We start from the raw sequence: 21877 nt of genomic DNA on the forward strand, positions 1-21877 counted from the left end.
TGAGGTTGCTTCTAGAGGAAATGGTTGACACCTAGTTCATTCTCCCCCTGACATAACTGAATGGAAGACAGCTTCTAAGCTTGTAGCAGTTTTATAGCTTCATCCCTTACAAAAATGAGTCCTAATGAAAAAAAGAAAAAAACGATAGAGTCTGTAACAAACATCATTTTCCACGATTTCTCATGGCATGTGACCAACTGCATACATGGAAGCGTAATTTCGCATATATGTACATGTAAACAATGCTGGAGTTATCTCTAGTCAATTGAACAATGATAATGATGGGGACATACAGTAGCCAACTCACAAAAAGGCTTTTTCTATGATTCACCATCTTGCTTTTTAATCAGCTCATTTCCCACTGAACAGCCAATATGGTATAATGGGTCTGCAACCTGTGGCTCTCCAGATGTTCATGGACTACAATTGGCCATGCTGGCAGGGGCTGATGGGATTTGTAGTCCATGAACATCTGGAGAGCCACAGGTTGCAGACCCCTGGGCTAGACTGTTGAACTAGGATGCAGAAGACCCAGGTCTGAATCCCATTTTTGCCACAGAAACTCACTGGGTTACCAAGCAGTTGCTCTTTCTCAGCTTAATGTACTCTACACAGTTGTGGTTGTGAAGACAAAATGAAAGAGGGGAAAATTTGTTGTGCTTTTTTAATTTATTGCACAGGTGTCAAACTCGCGGCCCTCCAGATGTTATGGACTACAGTTCCCATCATCCCAGAGCCCTTTGGGGGTGGGCGATTCATTAAATTAATTAATAATAATAGTATGCTGGCAGGGGATGATGGCAGGGGATGATGGGAACTGTAGTCCATAACATCTGGAGGGCCGTGAGTTTGACACCTATGATTTATTGATTTGATTTAGTACCCCGGTCTTCCCAGCCCCAGTAGGGCCCCAGGCGGCTAACACACATGTTTAAAACATAATCATAAACAACATTAATAAATAAACCATTTAAACATTCCCAGAAAATATCAATGATGGTGATTATAAACATCTTAACCACATCCTATTTCCAACCTCCCACCCTAGTTTTGCAAGATCTTATGGGTGAGGAAGGGTTTCTTATTAGGATTCTGTTAGGAAGAAAAGTGGAAGAAGTCAATTTCAGGGAAGGCTGAATGATTGCATAAAGGTTTCCAGTTCAACCCCTGGTCTCTCTAGTTAAAAAAGTCTTTGGCAGAAAGTCCAGGAAGGATTGCTTTATGTCTAAGACACCAGCAGAATGATGCCAATACCACATCAGATGGATTTAACTCAGTGTAGTGCAGTTTCAAATGTCCAACTGGTGATTTTGAAGAGATCTAAAACAGGCTGGACATTTGTGGCTTGATATTTGTGGATTCTCCCCATTAGCTGGTTGTTCTTCAATCACAAGTCACAACAGCTTGTTTAATCTGGGTGGAACCAGAAGAGGGACATCATTTGGGTATCTCACACTTGCATGAAACAAACTACTATGAGGCACAAACACACTCAAAATGGGAAACTTCTAAAACTAGCAGAATGCACAACTGTTGCACAGGGCCAGAGACTTTCATGACACAGTGGGGTGCTTTCCTGATCTCAAATCCAGATCTGAGGTGATTGGATATCAGAGACAGGGCTCTTCAGCAGTGGTACCTTGTTGTGGAATGCCCTTCCTTTTGAGGCCCACCTGATACCTACATTACTTTCTTTCAGGCACCAAGCCAAAATGTTTCTGTTTCTCAGGCTTTTAACCTACGAGCTAATCTTTTAGACATCATTTTTATAGTCTGCTTTTAGCCTGTGAATTTTACAGACCCATTTTAAGCTGTGGTTTGAGTGGTGGGGTTTAAAAATTGTATTAAATTTTAAATTTTATTTCATAAGCCACCTTGGCCAGATTCTCTGGAGAGGGGGCACTGAAATTTTCCAAACAAATAAATAACCAATTAAAGCTTTCATCAGTGAACTATACCAAACAAACACTGGGAGCTTGGAGGCCCGTGTTTCATCAAGAACCCTACAGTGTCCTAGTCACCATTTCCGTAACACCCAAAGAGGCAAAGTCACTGGATGGGACAGCCTCAAGCAGCTGCTGCGGCTCCTTAGCCATTGGAGTCTCCCAGGAATCCAGGAATTTGCATGCCTCATGAACATCCAAAGCATCCCTTTGGCTCTGGTTCTTGCCTCCTCTGTGCCACGTGCCAGTTGGCATAGAGAACGCGGACTCCACAGGCCCTCACAGCAGCTGCACGCAGGCACGCTCCACTGGCAGCACTTAACAGAGTCTATTTTTTGGGTTGATTCTGGATCCTGCTGGTTTCTGTTGAATACTTTATACTATTCTCTTTTGTCTTCTGATTACTCAGTTGCTGTGTTGTACATTTTTGGAATTGAGATTTTGTTTTTGCTGTAAGCCACTATGGGGGTATTTTTATATCAAGGTGGGTCTTAAATGGATGAAATCGTCAGGATATTTTTTTAAAGGCTGTAGGGCTACACTTGGAGCTATGTTGAAATAGTGCTAGATTTGGTTCCAACTGCAGATTTTCACTTCCGAAGAATCCCAGATTCTTTTTCAAACCTTCCTGTCTACCAGTTTCTAGCCCTTAAGCCAGCAAAGGAGAATTTAAAAGCCCTAATCAAAATCATGTAGATTCAGCATGACTTCTGGCAACCAAGGGGTGAGGTTTCAGGGTCTTCCTGAGACTCACAAGAACAGAAAATTCCAAGGAGATTCATCTAGGGATATCTTGGATTTCCTTCCACTGATCCACCCATCTTTTCTTGCATGTTTTCCAGGATGCTGATGGATCTTTAAATCATTGCAATTGCACTGCTTCCAATTTGCTTCTTTTTTGCTGCTTAGTGTGCAACTTGATTGGCATGATGCTTTTCATAGTGTCAATGTGCATATTATGTGCATGCCTTGGGTTGACTTGCACACAGGTTTCCAGCAAAGAAATGACTAGGTAACACCACCAAGGTGCTTGAATACTGAGGATGAACCTATCTCCTTCATTCCCTGGCTCCACGTCAGTTTGCGCTTCTTGTATTTTCTTCCCATAAGAGATGAAACAATCTTTTTTGGCCAGGGCTTTCAGATGTAAGAGGACTTTGTTAAGTGTTAACAGTAATGGATGGCCCTTTGTGTCTCCTAGAAGATCAGCCAGGGGCCATTGGAGACTTCTAGCTGCAGCTCATGCTCTGGAACCATCCTTCCCTTCCATAACTGGCAAGACATCACTTCTTATTATGAATAAGTCACAACTCTGCTAATCAGTCCTTGGCAAGGAGTTGTTCTCTGTCTGAGATTCTTGAGTCTGAGGATCTCTTTCCCAGGAGGAAACTGGAATAACTTTTGTCTCTTTTTGTGAAAATTCCTGGGCTGGATTGATATGCAAGGAAGTAGTAGGGGAGTGTTGCTACTAGAGCAATTAGCAGAGCCTGGCACCACCACTTGGGAATGCACCAGTTATTTTGTTTTATGATAAACTTGGTTATCACAGAGACGGTGGCAAGCCAAAATGTTTCATTCCTCATTTGTCTCCTAAAACTGGACAAGTTCCTAAACCTGTGGTCAACAACCAGTGTTATCAGAACTAGGCTGAGAAGGTGAGGAAGAGAGGGAGAATGAATTGTCAGATGGTACAGCATAATAGCTACCAGGCTCCCCATTTATTTGTCACATCTAGTTCAGCTGTGTCTCACTCAGTTTCCTACTCACGTAGCACAAATATCAATAGTCAACACTTTCTAGGGCAACTGCACTGCAGACGCAGACTGCTGACATTCAACATGTGAGCAGGAAGTGACTCAGCAGCCTCGTGCTATCATGCCAACAGAATAAAGGTTCCCTTTCGTTCTTCTTTTCGATGATTCCTCAGAACTTCCAACTTCTTGCATCTAATAGTAACGTGGGTTTCTATTTGACTACTGCCATGGTAGCTGAAGAGGGACATTCAGGTGATGAGAATTGGATCAGGGGACACATACCTGGTGGTATGGCTCCCTGGCTCTGGAGTTCCAAGGCCAGGTCTACCCAACAGGACCTTTCAGTTCAAAAGATCTATGTGCTACAACAAGCTGGAGAGCGCTCTACATAAAAGTAAACCTGGCCTCCCTATTGAAAACAGTGGTACTTTAAAGTTTAAAAGGCTGATGGACCAACAACCAGCTGGGGAACTGTCCCTTCTGCCCAGCCACAGCTACTGCCCTGACAGGATTCAATTCCAATATTATTCAGGAGGCAGGAGGGGTATTACATATTGCTGGCCTGTATCTGATACCCACAATATTAGGCATCTTACTGAGTCGCCAAAACGTGATTGCTCACCCCAATCCTGAATTGTTTCGTGATTATGGGGGAAGGAGGGGTTTCCCTGTCATCTGTCCCTCCCCTCGATTCTTAGTGGGTGATCTACTTGATACCAAATGATAACAGCCTAATCTTCAATCTTTTGTTTTTAAGTTTTACTGCATGTCCTATCCCGCTTCCCCCTCCTTCTTTTTTTCCCCTGCTATTTTTTAAAAAGAAAACATCTGGAACATTAGTGATGTTAGCCTCCTCTCTTAGTTTGAGGCACAGTCCACTATCAGCTCAGGACCTACCACTTGAAGACCACCTCTCTGATTGCACCCTGATTCAATAACCACCCTAAAAAAATTCTAGCAAAAGAAAGCCCTGAGTCGCTTGTATGGCAGGACTAGGCCCTGACTGGGAACAAAGCTACCATTTTTTTAAACTGAAGAGAGAAGAACAGAAGAATTTGGATTTATACCCCACTGTTCTCTCGTGAAAGGAGGCTCAAGGTGGCTTACAAACTTCTTTCCCTTCCTCTCCCCACAACAGACATCTTGTGAGGTAAGTGGGGTTGATACATTGCGGCCTTTTAAAAGCCCCTAACATCTACTGCCCAAGGCAGCTGTTCCAATTTTCCTCATCTCTAGAACGAGAACCAAATCTCCTCTTTGCGGAATCCCTTTGGGAGTTTGTCTGAACCATGATCAGTGTCCCATTCCTAAGTACAACTTCTGATCACTTGCATTGTGGGAAAATAAGCTATCTCTAAAGGGTCAAATCTGTTCTTTAGCTCTCATGATGAAAAGTAAAAACCCCAAACCACCCTCCAAATAAATAATGTACAAAAAAATCCCCAAATACTGGTTCAGAGGAGAAATAACCACTTTTTTTTTGCCTTGAATGCAACTGAGGCATGTAGTTGTTTTGAAGAAATTTTGTCTTGAGAGCCAGTAACCAAAATGAATAACTCCTGACCAAGCATTTTATTTTTGGTTTGCCTTCAGGGGTTTCCATCTGTAGACAAAGCCCTCTTACCATGGTTGACTTTTTGATCTGCTGGGCAACCGTAACTAACATGTACAAGGTGGGATTGACATTGTGGTGCCCAATCAGGAAGTCCAAATGGCACTCGGTAGACTGACGGGGGTGGGGTGGGGGTGTTATCCTGCATGAGCTGAGAAGGACCACAAAAGAATGGAGGGGATAAGAATTTCACCCTTTCCAATTTTCACGTGCAAAACAGCTGAGGATTACAGAAAGGATCACACAGTTTACAGACATATCAGGCAGAATGCAAAAGGTACGCCTCCACAGTTAGATTTTCTCTGATATGTTGGAAACTACAGCTCTTTCGCATTGCAAAATGTTGTCTTGTCGAGGAAGTAGCAAAACCCCTTCTGCCACATTTACAATGATACATTTGTCTTTACTTCCCCTTTCCCTGCCCTAATTTCCTTCCAATGCATTCTAAAAAATACCACCAATCACAACAGCTTAACCACAAGAAGAATCCAACCCAAATCCATTCAACTCACTTGATCCCTGTGTCAACTGTATCATGTGATCTGGCCTCTAGTGCCATGAGTTGTCGTTAAAAAGTGCCTCATACAAAAACCTGATTCTGTTTGCAAGACATTTTTTAATAAAGGGAAAAATAATACTCTTCCTTTGAAAAGAGCTTCCCTTTCACCCCATTCATGGTGTCTGAACTCAAGCACCAATTAACCCAAATATCCTTCCTCACTCTTCTTCCCTGTAACTCCAATTGCAGCTTTGAACACAGACTTGGGCAAAGGAGTCTGAGATAATTCAGAGCAGTATAGGGGCTTAATAGCTCCATTATGTGGCAGCTATTTTAAATGTTTGCTGTCCAGCACAATGATCTGCCTTGTAGCAGGTAATGGCAGAAGATGCTCCTGTCTGGAAACAAAGAAAGGCAGCTCTAAATGAGTCTGTTCGAGGGGAGGACGTTACATTCAGGCAGCAAAAGGAAAAGTAGCTGGATTCCTTTTTGCACAGAAAGCAAAGCATGTCTATATCTCAGACACACTTCCAGAGAGCAAATAATCTGCTTGCTCTGCGGAAAAGTTTACCATTTGCAGGAAAATAATGTGCAATCTTGTGCAGTTGAACTTGAAAATGATAATTAATGACTCAATACACATGACTTGGTTCTATTGCTAAAAGGACTCCACTCCACACCGCTCCATTTGAAGTCTTCCTCCAGCCTAAGGAGCCTTTGACCTATTATGCATGGAGCCCTTTCCTTGAGGCTCTTCGCTGCACAATGGAGCCATAGTGGGGGGTCTCCTCACAGTTCTCTGTTTACACAAGAGAAGACACCCACTGCCTGCTGCGCGGCTTGCCTGATCCTACTTCCGGGTCACTTCCAGTAGTCTCAAGATTGCCAACTTTGTTAAAGTCCTTTAAATTGCTGTTAAATTGATATTGCTGTTATATTGATATTGCTGTTTTTTTGAAACACAAGGAGCAGATCCAGTCTACTGGCTGCAAGGCAGAATGAAAGTGTTTAACTAGCCTTAATGTTTCCCTGAGGGGCAATTAAAGCTGAATGGGGCAAGCGGGGGGTGGGGGAGTGGGGAGGAGACTTAATTCCCCACAAGCTACATACTGTGATCCAAATCCAAATCAAACTACTGCATGCCTGGGACTTGAGTTCCCAGCACGAAACTCCAGGTCAGTGTCTTTGCAACATGTGAACCAGCCCTCTAAGTCTGAAGCAAGTTGGTGTAAAGAAGACACATTGATCCCACGTGCCAATCACTTACGAAGTCCCGTAAAATCCCGCTCTGCAGAGGCATCTTCCTGTCTCAAAGTGACATTCACCGTTGACGCAGTCACTACAAACAAAGGCGCAGTTCTCACCATATGTCCCGTTCCGGCACTTGGTCTCACACCTACAGAAAGTCCAAAACAAGGCCATTAAGATGGGAGAATGGCGATCTGAGGAAGCTGAAAGAACAGCATGGCAAAGAAACCAGTTGTGTTTGTAATCACTATTCAACTACCCTTAGTCTATTATGTGAAGTGCTAAGACTGATTTGTGCAAACCTTTCTGCTAAATGAGCTCCTTTTCCATTACTGACTGACTTTGCCCTACATGCAAAAGAAACGTCGATTTTCTGCTTTATTGGGCCACAAGTAAGAATCAAAAGGAAGCTGGCACAGCCAATGGACTCCTGCCTGTGGAACCACAGTGGGCACACCTTCCCACAATATCCACGCTGCAAATACTCGGCAGGTTCCTGAACACCTGCCTCAAAAAGCAATGAGTGTTAGGTAGAACTGGCATCATGTGAAGGCCTTCTATTAGGAAGTGTTCTGCGTTCCAACAGTCTCCACAATCACGTTAATGTAGGGTCACACCAGTGAACAAGGTGTAAGAGTAACATAAGTCAACATGTCATTTCGCAAACCACTTTCTATGCATTCTGCAGGACAATGCATGCAGAATTGTGGAATAAGGTTGATCCTGGTCTTTCTTGCTTCAACTGGGCTGTACTGAAAGTTTCAATGCTCCCTCATTAAAAAAACCCCCTCCTTGCACATGCTATATTGGGGAGAAGATGGCTAGAGAAAATTCCTTCCTCCCAAAATGGCAGAAAGGTGGTAGTAGTGGGGTAATGACTCATCTTCAACATGAAGGGAACGAAAAGCTTCAACACATATACTGCTGAATGAACAAAGCAGCCCTTTGTGGCTTGCCTCAAACCACTGGTGAGTTGAGATTAAACCAGGGGTTTTGTAGCTCACAACCATGGTTGCCAAACATAGCAAGCTAAGCATCACTTTCAATATGGAATGTGGAGTTTGCACATCCTGCGCATCACAGACTTTAGTACAGTGGTGGTGAACCTTTGGCACTCCAGATGTTATGGACTACAATTCCCATCAGCCCCTGCCTTGGGACTACAATTCCCATCAGCCCCTGCCAATTGGCCATGCTGGCAGGGGCTGGTGGGAATTGTAGTCCATAACATCTGGAGTACCAAAGGTTCGCCACCACTGCTTTAGTACATGCAACTCATTGGTGCACAAGCCTAACGTGTACAGAGAGAGCAGGAGCATGCTGGCCCCAATGTAGGTGCCTAACCTGAGGAGAAGCTGGCAGGCTCAATCATTAGTGGTGGGAGGACCAGCACATTTGGTCCTTGACCCCCACTATGTAAATTGGTCCTGGGCAGCAATGTAATGTTGGGTCCACAGTAAATATGTGAATGGCTTGAGAAATGGGAAGGCCCTGCAGATTGAAAAATCTCACGAGGACATGAATATTTCCAAGCCCCGAATACCTCTCACTTGCATGGCTTTTGGATGAGAGTGGTTGAGAGAGAAAGGAAAGATGCTGGACTTGCAGTCACCAGTTTGGAGTTAACCATCCCAAAACTGAGGACTCCACAATGTTAGGAATTCAGAGGCTTTACTCAGAAATTTCATGGGCCAGGCAAAGATCAAACTGCATCTGTGATTGTGTGTTCATCCAGTCCCAGAAAGGAACCAGGAATGTGCAGCATCAACCTGTGTGGTTGTCAGGCAGTATGAAGCCTTTGGACTGAAAAGGTTTGATCTTGACACCAGGAACCTAGCCAACAGCAGGTCTGTCAGCCTGGTAGGCCTCAGCTTTTAGCAACAGCTCTAACTTCACAGACCCTGAGCTCAAGCAGGCACCATCCAGGTCTACATTGAAGCAGAGCTATCAATAGCTCCAACCTGGCCCTGACACTCAGTGCCATCATAAGTGGCCCAAGCCTTTCCCACTCTTGGACTTACCTGTCTCCAATCCAGCCAGGATTGCAGAGAGAACACTTCCCATTGATATGATTGCAAGTGTGGCCATCTTTGCAGGAAGGGCAGATCTGCTCACAACCTTCTCCATAGAAGCCCGAGGCACAGACCTGGTCGCACTTGGTGCCGTTCCAGCCCGCTTCACACGCCAGGCAGAGGCCATCCACAATCGTGCACGGCTGCAGTCCCTTGCACTGGCCGCATCTGTAAAAGCCATCAAAATGTGCATAGCTCTTTAAGAAGTCCAGCCAAGCAGACAAAGCAACAACCCCCCTCCTGTCCTCTGGAGTAGCTACCTGCAAGCCAGTCACATGAACCAACTCAGGGGCTGGCCTTACCCCCAGAAAACCCTCGTATATTTTAGGACTGTGCTTAATAGGGGCTCCTACTTCCTGTACAGCAATAAAGACAAGGGAGTTTCCCTTAGTAATGCTTCCATGCATATTCTTCGGCATAGCAAAAAACAACAGTGACCCCAAGGCTGTGCATGTGACACATGCAAGAGGAAGAGCATAATCCTATTCTCAGGATCAGACACCCACAAAGTAGGAAAGGTGTGTATGCAAGACAGATCCCGGGAAATTAATCTCTGAGATCCATTATATTTTGAATCTGATTTTACTTGCATGTAATTAGCACATGCTGATAGATGACATTTTTTTAAAATATCATGTCATAGCTTCTGAATTAATCATCATTTTATGTTGGGACTAACTGATGGATCCCTCCAAAATACAGAAGCATAAAAAGGAAGAAAGTCCTCCAATGAACTGTTAACTTCTGTTTATATGCCTGATGGTTCATGAACGCCATAATACTTAAAACTTTTTTCCTATGGCCAGGAGGACTATACATTTATCGTTTTAAAAATCAAGAGGAGAGTTTTTAGCATTCCATGAAGTGGCCACCGGCAGAGACCTTCAAACAATACATTTCCAGAGACCTGAAGGTGTGATGGTAGATCCATATTTCCTTATAATCTGACAAGTTTATTTGGGCTCAACTTTTAAGCACTACACTACACAAGAATTACATGCTTCTAAGGCAAGGTCGCCCAACATGGTGCATCAAATTTCACAATGTGAGAAGCAAATAAAACTCATTTTGGGGTGCTGTGTGGTTTCCGGGCTGTACGGCCATACAGCCCGGAAACCACACAGCACCCCAGTGATTCCGGCCATGAAAGCCTTCGACAATACATAAAACTTATTTTTTTTTATAGTAGAGTAACAGCAGTTTGCAGTTTAAGACAAATCCAAATGATAAAATATTTCAGAAAGTTGACTTGAAAAGGGTAAATCAGAACTAAAGGATACAGAAAAGAATGCATAAAATCATGTTTTATATGAAACAGGAAAATTATGAAATAAAGGACAAAATGGGGAAATTGCTGGCTAACAGACAAAAATAAAACACAAAAAGTATTACAGTACATCTAAAATTAAGATGGCACCTTTGATGCAAAAAAAGAGGGCATTATGAAAGATGTTTTACAGTTCTATGAAGAGATAATTTACTTTTTGCATATCTGAAGAATGGGCTGTGGAAGATTTTTTAGGGGAAATAAATATTTCAAAATTATCCACAAAGTGTTCAGAAAACACAGAGAGAAACACATCTCACCATGACATAACTTGGAAGATGGTAGTCATAAATGAGCATGAAATGTTAGGAGAAAAAACTACCAGACCACGGCCACATAGCCCAGAAAACCCACAACAGCCAGTTGATTCTAGCATGTGGTGGATAAATGTACAATTATTATCTTTCTATGGAACAGGGTATAGAGTATAGGATTAGGATCTGGAAGACCCAGGTTCAAACCCCTACTTTGCCATGGAAGCTCATGTAGTGAATTTGGACCAATCACTCTGTCTCAGCCTAATCTATCTCACAAGGCTGGAATGGAGGAGATGAGAATGGTGTAAGTTGCTTTGGGCTCCCTCTGGGAATACAGGGTAAAAAATAAAGAATTAAACAAAATAAAATAAAAATAATAAAGAAATAACATTTTTTAGAAATATCATGTCATAGCTTATAAAATAAAAAATAAATAAATAAAGAAATAAATAAAATAAAAAAGAAAGAAAGAAAAATAAAGGCACCTGAGATTTTAAGTCTGCATAATTTCCCAAGCGCCTTTCTTACCGCCTCCTGCAGCCTTGTCCGTAGAAGCCGGCTGGGCATGGCTCTCGACAGAACTTGCCACGATAGCCCGGGTCACAAGTGCACGTCCCGTCAAGCTGGTTGCACCTGCCCATATGGCACTGGCAGTAGCGGTCACAGCGGGGTCCAAAGGTCCTGCCACGACACTGGCAGCGCCCAGTAAACTGCTCACAAGGAGAGTTGCTGCAAGCACACTGGTTGTTGCAGCTGCGGCCCCACCAGCCGGGCTGACAGATGCAAGTCCCCGTTTGTTGGTCACACTGAGAGTTGAGGCTGCAGTAGCATGTGCTGGAACACTGTGGGCCCCACCAGTTGGGCTCGCAGGTGCATTTTCCCATCTTCTGGTCGCACTTCCCATGTTTGCACAAGCAAGGGTTCTCACACTTTGGACCCCAGCGGTTGGCATTGCACGTGCACTGGCCTGTCACATCTTCACACTGCCCATTAGGGTGGCACCGGCACATCTCTTTGCAGTCAGGGCCCCAGAACTGGCGGGGACATTCTGCAGACAAAACCAGATTGCACCGACAATTAGCTCTCAGTCTTCCTCCCCCCAGTTTTTTCCTTAGTTGCCCCTGCAAATGTTCCTGGTTTTTCCCTCTACCTTGCAGCTACGCTGATTTCCCCCTAGGACAGAACTCCTGCTCTCCCTCTTCTCCCCCAGGGTCAGTGTGGTCTCCAAGGTGTGCCAGACCAGCTCTCCCCCTTCTTCCACAGGGTCAGGGTGCTACAGGATGTGACACATGTATAGAACTATTGAACTGGACCTGGAAATGGTCCTCTGTTTGGTAAAAAACAAGGTCTGGGGACAACAGGCCTCAACCCAGGTACACCAACAGTAGGTGAAGTCCCTAGCAAGAAAACAGATGCTGTCCGTTTTACTTACTTGTCTCGCAATTGGCTCCAAAGTAGCCATGGCGACAGCGGCATTCGTTGGGTCTCACACAAACCTCATTATCCTTGCAGGTGAAATTTCCCTCACAAATGGCTGTGGGGGAGAGGAGAACAAAACTATTAGAACATGGCAGAGCAGTGGGCTGAAAGTAGAAGGATCCTGGACCCTTCCTGCAGTGACCCAGGTCTCTCATTAGAGCCCAGCATGATTTCAGACAAGCTCTGGTCAGCACCTAACTTGGCTAGTGATTCCAGCTAGGGCAGAATACAAATAGCCTACCAAAAATGCTCATTAGCTTGGAAGTTATTCCCACAAGAACTAAATAAATAGAACATGCTGTCAGTTAATAACTAAAAATATTTGGACATTTTGGGAAAATTCAAAGTCTGCAGTGTTGTAATGGGGTTAAAATGGAAAACAGCAGAGGGGTGTGATGCAGATGTGAGACTGTGCCAGATACAAAAAATGATCACAAGGTGCACCAAAGGCTATAGGTACCAACATGCATTGACTGCTCTTCCTCTGAAAATACAAAAACCAGAAGTAATTCAGATGTGCCTCTGGTAGTCACTGGAATACCTGGGCTCCTTGTAAAGCTAGGAGAAGAAGAAAAATGGTGCAATGCTAATATTCACAAAGATGGAGATTAATTTTAATTGGCACTTTTGAGGAAGAATCAACAGACACGAAATTGGGCAGTGTGACCAAGTGGCTGGAGAGCACATTTCTCCACAAACAAAATCTTCCTCTAATTCTAGGATACCTCTCCTGGACAGTCAGACTTGGTCTTCCCCTGAGTCGACAGATATTCATATTGCAACAGAGAGAGAAAGAGAGAGAGGGAGACTGAAAGAGAGAGAAATAAACCACCACTAACAGAAGTGGATACCATCATTAGGATCAACATATGCCATGACAGGAACATCTTTGCTGGATCCAGTATCCAACAGTGGCCACCTTGACGTTTCTGCGTGCTCACAAGCAGCTACCCCCTGTCCGCACCATTCAGATCTTAAGTTATATTATCTCTGTTTTTGGATGTTCCATTGATAGATCTATCCTCCAAAAGGATCCCATGCAAAATTATAATAAAATCCAAAGAGATCAGAAAACTAGTTCTGCGGTTTCTTTCCCATCATTCCCTTCATCTGCTGGCGAAGGATCATTATGTCCACATCCAGTTCACCTCTGAATTTTATGTTCAATTTAGCCCGTAATCATGAGCCATACTGCTTGGGTTGTGTCTTGTTTTGCAATTCTTTAAGCATAACCAGATTTAATGGTATTAAAATGTGGCTTGTGCAAAATATAAATTAAGGAGTCTTGGCAAGACTTGGGAGATTTTGCATGAAAACTCAGCATTGTTATTCATATACATTCTTCAATGCATACATAGGGAGGGGCCATGACTCTGAGCATCTGCTTTGCATGAAGAAGGCCCAGAGTTCAGTCTTTGTCATCTCCAGTTAAAAAGATTAGATTGTAAATTATATGAAAGGCTACCACCTGAGACCTTGAAAAGCTGCTACCAATCACAGTAGAAAATATTGACCTTGTTGACCAATGACTTGCCTTTGTGAGCTTAAAGGCACCTGCTACTTCACTAAAGTCCTGTGTTTATTAACTGACTATTTTTGTTAGTTTTGGGACTAACTTAACTGAGCTTATATATGATGCCGTCAACAGCCTAAGAGCCATATAAGGCTGAATGCCAGGAGAAAAATGTTTGACATAAATAAAAAATAAATGAAAACGTTATTAAGCCTGTTTCTAAACACTGGGAATTTTAAATAAAACCATTCCATTATGGAAAAAGAAACCGTAAGAGTTCATGTAATGTAAAGGGTTCAGTCCACTGCAAATTTATATAGTACAATTAATGTTTTCATTAAAGTTTTTCTATGAGAAATGAAAAAGGCTACATGATTTCTTTGTGCTGTCTTAACATTTTGAAAATAACATTCAACAAACTGTCCTGTGGCAAGAGCAATTGTTTCTTGAGGTACTGAGTTCAAGGTTAATCCCAGGATTTTAAAAACTAATTCTACTTCTCCACCCAAGCTCTATAATTTATCCAGGTAACTTATCCATCAAATTATGTTTTGACTCTACCAGTTCATAAACATTCTCTTTGAAACACATAGTATGACCAGTGATAGCCTGTCTTTGTTTCTAGAATGTTCTAGACACCGGAAGTGCAAGAGAATGGTCTACTCAGTGATATTGTTTATATACATATCAGTTTACATCCAATGACTCGTTCTCCACATGGAATGACCTTCATCCATGCAGCATAATCTTCTAGCCTCTCCCAGCCCAAAATGATGCATGTAGGAGCAGCATTTCAGCGGGCTGCAGCAGAAGGGGTGTAGGTGAGAAAGTTACAGAAATTATTCCGTCTGTGGAAATACTGTTGGATCCAAGTCACTGTTTAGATCAAATTACAAATTACAGTGAGTACTTTAAAAAAAATACCTGGAGTACAAATGGAAAATTAGAGTTAAATCAATTTAAGACAGCCTTTTCTTCATGGATGTAGCCTATCACATGGGACATATTGATTTAAATGCTTTTTCATGTTAATTAAAACAAAAACCATTTGGTGATTTTTCAGACCTTCCTAATTTTTCAGACCCCCCCTCCCCCGAATGACACTGGCTCACTCACCTGCCAGGGATCACTGCAGAGGACACTAGGGCATGTCCTCAGGCTCACTTCTGGGGTCCAACTACACATTTACAACTACATATTGTGTTGGGGCACAACATGAAGATGTTGCATCAGACTGGGCACTTGGAGTTTTCTGTCTCCCCTCCCCACCCCCTTTTCTGCCTCCAACGAAAGCGGAGAGGGAGAAATCAGCTGTAGCCTCTTTCCCCTGCTGTTTTTGCTCTGTTATGAAATGTAGGTGAGGCCATGAAAATAACATGATTTTAACAAAGATGCCAACAGACACTCCATCAGGCAGTTTGCAAATGTGAAACCAGCAGCGGGGGGAGGATGAAGCTGCTTCCCATCACCCGCTTTGGTTGCAAGCAGAAAAATCTGTGTGGGGGCAGAAAAAGCCCACTGCACTTTTGGTGCAAAGTCCTTGTGCTGTTTTCCAGTGAACATGAGGAATTTGTAATATGTAGATGAGACTTCAGTTACTGGGGACTGAATGACCTCTCTGAACTGAGCATATCCTAGAACACACCCATCCCTCTCTTGGAACTGTGCCTTGCAGGGCAAGCTGAGCAAGCGGTAGGTAGGCAGGCAAGCTGTCATTCAAGGAATAGTACCCACCATTGCTGACTTCTTCCTTAAGGAACTGCTAATGAGTTTCTGAGGCTGGGCTTCCTACGGCATGGAATCTGACAACCTCTGAGCAACTTGAGATCAATGAGTGAGGCTCATCTTGTTGCCCCTTGCTAGCCACACACTCCAGAGGTATGATTGAAATCTCCACATTCAGACATGGGTACTGGGTACCCTACCAAGCCAGAACTCATGCCCCACATTAACCTTCTATCATGAGAACACAGCAGATGGTATGTGGGCAATTACTGAACTGAGATGCTTATGGATAGGGTAGGGTGGGAGCATGAAGCAAACAGAGTCCTCAATCAAGCAACCTACCATGTGCACCATCCTTCTTACAGTCAGGTTTCTGCTCCTGAGTAAAAGAAAGAGCCAGTTGGGAATGTGGGCGCCATCTTGGCCCTTCCTCTCTGATAAAAAATTCCCCTGGTATTCTCCATTGGACAGACTTCCATGTGCACAATCCCTGCACAGAACCTCCTCAAGTGGCAAGGAAGCAAGGAGAGGATTCCAGTCAGCCCCAAGATGGATAACAGAAAGAACTCTAGAAAAGTACACAGAGATTAGATAACTGTCAGTTAGCCAGAGATGGAAACACAGAGTTTAGTGCATGCGGCAGGAAAGTTTAGAAGGCACCACATTCCCATCACGCATGAGATGCCGGGCAAAGCACTTACCCCGTTGACAGGTGGAGAAATTACTCTTCCCCCTTGGGAAATGTTTGGGTAGCATCCGACCAAGGCACTAAACACATGCAAAGGAGGAGTGGGGAGGGAGGGGTGGAATTCATTAGTTTTCATAATGGAGAACTCCATGGTATTAGTTTATTATTCAAATTTTAAATACTCAGGCAACACAAAAGGAGTGACACTCAATTTCCCCCACAAAACCTTCTTAGTGACACAAGCTGCTGACTGGTGCTTAGAGAACTGAACAAGTGTATGTGTGCAGGGGGAAGGAGAGGTATCATACCTGCCTGCCCCAAATCTGTGCACATTCAGTAAAACCTGTCTGAAGTGTATGTGTGTAGGCTTTGCCCCCAGGTTTAGGAACTTGGACATATGCAAGGTCCTGCCAGCATAGAACTCAACTGACATTCTTCTAATTTATCCTTGGTTTGGTTCCATCTTCTCCTCCTTAAAATTATTCCCTGTTGCAATTTTTTGTTTTAAATTGCAAATATATAAGAAAAACGATAAAAATAAATAACATGCCCAGAGAATTTTTCTACATTCATTTCACATCTTGTTTTCATAAATGAAATGAAAGGCTGCAGTCCAACCATCTGAAATGTCTCAAGCCTCCTTTCCGGCCCTTATCTCTGAGATGAAAATATTTAATGACTTAAGCCATTTTAATGACCTTCCAAGCATTTGCTTATCTTGTCTCTTCAAACAGGTGGGTGAAGTTGGTCGGCTAGAGGAGTCTGACTGCTGACTTTACAAGCCATTTCATTGTGCACTGTTTGTTTTGCTCTTTCAAGATATCCAAGGAGAACATTCAGTGCATCGAATGGATGGAAATAAACCAACATATGAAACTGATTACATGCATAACTTTCTCTCGGATTTTAGACTGTAAACTCTGCAGGGCAGGGACTTATTTTGAAACAATTCAGGCTTGTAGTCAAGTCACCAAGAACACGCTCTACATGTGTATGACATTCTAGTTCCAGTCATATATTACAGACAAAGAACATTTTGTCTGTAATGGGCATGAACATGGTTAATCATGAGGCTTTTGCACTATTCTCCCCTTCTCGTCTCTGGTGCAACATGCTGAGACAGCAAACCTCTGAATACCAGTCCTTGGAAGCAGTATCAGGAGAAGGCCTTTGTCTGCTGGCTTTCCAAGGCATCTGGTTGGCCAGTGTGTGAAACAGGATGCTGGACTAGATGGACCACTGGCCTGATCCAGGCCGGCGTCAGTCTTCTTATGTTCTTATGATGGCAGTCTTCACCTAACTCTCTTTTCTCGTGACAGCTGCACATGGGTGCCATAATTAACTGAGGTTAGTGTGTCTCCCAGTAACCAGGTTTCTTAGGAAGGGTCAAACCATAATTAAAAATCCTGGATTGTTGCTTCCATTTGGACATGACACCAAATTGGACTTAATTGAAATTTTCAATCTTGGCATGCTGAGCTAAGGGTTCAAAATGGAGAAGGGAGTGAAGGATTCTGCCCATTATAAATAAACCGGTTTATATGAGATACCTGGATTGAACCTCCATTTTGGTTATCCTGATGACACTTTTGAAAAAGGCTGGTTCACAAACAGTGTACTTTAGGTTTTAAGTGCACACTTTACATTGTAATCTAGAAATGAGTGGGAGAGAAACTTATGGTGACACACATATTCATTTGGTTTGGTCGTGGCTCCTTCCTTAGAGGTATGTTCAGCGGCACAATTCGTGAGAAAGCTCAAAATGAGCATTTTCAGCCATTCCAAGCATTTCAAGACAGGGGGCAGCATTTGCACTTTCCTTAATTTCTGCGAGGCTTGAGTTTCCCAGTGGATTATGGGCCATTCCATGTGTCAAAATTGCCAGTGTTCTGCTCTGTTTCTCCATAATGGTGTCCAGAATCTACTGCCAGACGCTGTTGTCTCACAGCAGTGCCACATCTGCGTAGGGTTGCTAACTCTGGGTTGCAAAATTCCTGGAGATTTAGGGATGAAGCCCGGGGAAGGTGGGGCTTGGGGAGGAGAGGGTGCTCAGCGGGATGTAATGCCACAGAGTCCACCCTCCAAAGCAGACACTTTCTCCAGGGGAACTGATCTCGGTAGCCTGGAGATAAGTTATAATTCCAGGAGATCTCTGGCCCCACCTGAAGGTTGGCAACGCACGCACGCACACACACACACTGCTCTAGAGGCCAAAGTAGCTGCTCTCGATCAGCACCAAGAAACATTACTCCACAGGAAGGGAACAGCATTTTAGCCAACTGGAACTGCAGCAAATTTAACAGGCCTCCAAAAATAGCCTCTCCAAGTTTCCCATCAGCGCCTTGGGACTCCAAGTCCCGAGAACTCACAAAACTCCACTTTTTTTGTTCATTCTGTAAAAAGCTACAAAGCATTCTAGCCGGAACCACTGGATGCCAAGTTCCAGAGCCAAAGGGGAGTTTTGGCCACAGACAATAGAGAACAGAAAGATACAGAGAGTCCGCTGCCTCTTGCTTTACACTTGCAATGGCTCTGCAAAGCCCCCAAAGCATAGGGTGTAAAAAATACCATTCACCTCAACTCGGGCATTTGCAAGCATGGTTGGCAGTGTCATTTGGTCCCTCAGACCACCAATTCCACAGGCTGGGTTTAACTCTGCACCAAATTGACATAAATTTTGTCACTGGAAAAACCAGTTCTACAATCAGTATAAATTATGCCCATGGTCCTAAATTGCATAACTGATAAAGTTCCACTAGACCTCTGGTGGGGCAAGAAACTCTTTGGAGCACTGAAGACTCATAGCACTTTGACCACTGATTCAGCCACTTTTCTGGTTTCGAAACTATTGCAAGAAATTCCTTGTGGGCATTCAAGTATACAGGGGCTTGCATGGCGTGGTAGTTAGCGTTGGACAAGTACTTGGCAGATCTGGTTTCAAAGCCACAAAGAACACTGAGTGACCATGAGACTGTCAAAAAAGTTAAGAGACTTATTTACTTTTCCCCAACCAAGTACAGCTGTATTCTGCACCCAATTTTGCATCTTTGTTGTGTTGCTCCATGAAATGCAGCACATACAATGTCCTTCCAGGGAGGGTTCCATAAATCCTCAAGTGGGGCCTGCAGTTTTCCTGGAATTATGACTGAACTCCAGACCTTAAGTGTTGCAGGGTGGACTTTGGGCATTATTTTCCTGTGGAACTCCCTTCCTCCCCCAATCTCTCCACCCACCAAATCCTCAGGGATTTCCCCACCTGCTACTCAGAAAGGGCCCTTGGATCTACATAGCAGTTCCCCAGTTGCCTTTTAGGGATGTGCTTCCATTCATTGCAGTTTTATAATGCAATATCCTTATTTGATTTATTCAGGAGATTTTTATGCTGCCTCTCTGGCAGCATAATATTGATAGTAAATTATCAATACAAATCCAACAAACCATTTAAAAAGTCCGGGGACTTAAAAATGGGATAAAACTGTCCATAAAGTAGATTTCAGACAAGAAAGTACTCTCACAACAGCAAAGTCACCAACAAAGGCACAAAGAGACCGTAAGAAAAGGGTTCCCCCAAATCTCAAACTTAATTAGTATTATCTTCAAGTCTGGACACAACATATTTCAGACTGTGATATGGCTCCTTTTGGAAGTGCTGGATTTAGAAGAGTCACTACCCCTCTTCCCAGACATTAGAGGCAGTTCTTCTAACATTACAAATGGAAAATCTGAGGTACACTGAATAAAGCAAACCTCCCATTAAATATTTCTGGTTTTGGACTGAGTGAAATAATTTTTAAGATTAAGTTTCACTCTAAATTTCTTTGTAGTATTAAGATTTCTACACGAGTAAATCTGCAGCAGTAAATGGTACACTATAGATATACTGTATTTTCTACATACTCCAAAGGCTATGTTTATTACTAAAATGGAATTCATTCAATCATTAACATGATTGTGTGTAAAGATAATATACCTCTGAAAGGATCAATGTTTTCCTTGTTAAGTCTGATTCAATATCCAAATCTGCTGATGCTCCTTAAGAACTGGGTGAAAACTTCTTCCATGGCCAAAGAATAAACTTCCTTTTGTTTACTAGCAAATGTATGTTTTTGATTTTCAATGTTAATTTTTTGCTGCTTTACAGATGGCAAAAAGTAAGGTCTATGTGCTCACTGAAGCAATTTGAAACTCTGTCTGGGTATGTACTGGATATATTTGGAATTTTGTTTGAACAAAACTAGAGAGGGAATTTCACAGTGAACATGTTCGCTGCCCAAACATATCATGTTTGACACTCACTATCAAGCCATGAGATTATCTTGGATACATTCAGTTTGCACTGAACAACTTAAACAGCTGCTGAACAGGTTTGCTATTGCCCTGTTGTTCAGAATCCAAATAGCTAAGTGAGGGCTTTTGATCTCCTGCATGGAAAACTTTGCTGTGCCCAATCTGGCTGGGACAAAACAATGTTTCCTGGGGGTGGGGGAACCAGGGGGGCAGGATTAGAACCCATTGCCTAGATGATTCTTCTGATCAGATGTCATCTTCTCTCCCACCTCAGTATGCTGAATAAGGCTGGGGTGCAGTGACACGGACAACAGGTCACCAGAAGTCTCCCCTAGTCAAGGAGATCAACTGGAAGTTGGCTTTTGAGCTCTAGGAAACTTCACTGCATACTAGGCAGGGGAAATATAGAAGGGAGATAGACTTTTGGCTGGGAAGGGCATCTCCACCTGTGCTATAAGGAAATCCTCTTTCCTGCTAGGGACCTCCCCTGGTTGTTCTTACCATGTGTGCAGATTATGTTGGTATTTAACTCCAGTTAAAATGGCTAAAACGCAGGAACATCATTGCAGGAACATCAACACCGGGAAACAAAGAGAAACACCTGGAAACCCTTTTCTCCATCTAAAAGTCAGGAAGCCTTTGGGAAACTTCTAATCTGCTTTGGAAAGAAAGAGGAAGAACAATACAAAGCTGGCCCTTACCAATCAAACATTCCTCGCCTTGTTGCCTCCATCCAGGACAGCAAATGGACCCACTAGAACTGCAGAAAGAAAAATAAGAGAGAACACATTAGGAAAGATTTATTCTTGCAAACCAGTTTCTGGCTCAAATTTTACACCTGTCAGGAACTCGCTAGAGCAGGGATGTCAAAAATGTGGCCCGGGGGCCAGATCTGGCTCCTTGAGAGGGCATATTAGATCCATAAGCCATCTGAGGCAATCCCTCGTCCCCAATCTGGCCTGGCAAGCCTGTGGCAGATTACCAGTCCAGGCACACACTCCATTCTGATGTGGGTTGGCTAATATAGGCACCCATCCCACACCACACCACACCTGGCCTGGCCTGGCCAGCAAGCTGCAGACTGACCAATCTGGGCACCCACCCAGATCTGGGCACCCACCCCATCTTGCTCCCAATTTGTTCAGGAGGACCATCCTCTCCCATGCCAAATGGAAGGAGTTCGTAAACTGCTTTGAGAATCATTATAACTGAGAAAACTGAGAAAAGCAGGATATAATCCAAACTCTTTTTGAGTTGGTTTTTATACCCTCAGCACAACAGTCACCTTGTGAGGTACGTGGGGCTGACAGAGTTCAGAGAGAACGGTGACGAGTCCAATGTCACCCAGCAGGCTTCATGTGGAAGAGCAGGGAATCAAACCTAGTTCTCCAGATTATAGCCCACTGCTCATAACAACTACATCACATGGGGGAGAGCCGGGGGGGGGGGGTGCACAGTTTGTTTAATCCTCCT

The 21877-nt window shown here is 43.5% G+C and overlaps 1 protein-coding gene across 4 annotated transcripts in view; it reads right to left on the reverse strand.

The window, feature by feature from the left end:
* SCARF2 (scavenger receptor class F member 2) overlaps positions 1–21877 on the reverse strand; it is a 50457-nt gene that overhangs the window by 22501 nt on the left and 6079 nt on the right. For 2 of the 4 annotated variants that reach the window (XM_048514817.1, XM_048514818.1), the window contains exons 2-6: positions 21106–21164; positions 12145–12246; positions 11241–11760; positions 9078–9296; positions 7076–7204 (exon numbers count right to left, since the gene is read on the reverse strand). In XM_048514817.1, coding sequence (XP_048370774.1) covers positions 7076–7204; positions 9078–9296; positions 11241–11760; positions 12145–12246; positions 21106–21164 — 1029 coding nt within the window. Of the gene's footprint in view, positions 1–7075; positions 7205–9077; positions 9297–11240; positions 11761–12144; positions 12247–15771; positions 15998–16130; positions 16198–21105; positions 21165–21877 lie in introns of those variants that run through there. The other 2 variants (XM_048514820.1, XM_048514819.1) reach the window with 2 other exon arrangements.

This window comes from Sphaerodactylus townsendi, linkage group LG13 (assembly GCF_021028975.2).
Source record: "Sphaerodactylus townsendi isolate TG3544 linkage group LG13, MPM_Stown_v2.3, whole genome shotgun sequence".
Lineage (NCBI taxonomy): Eukaryota > Metazoa > Chordata > Lepidosauria > Squamata > Sphaerodactylidae > Sphaerodactylus > Sphaerodactylus townsendi.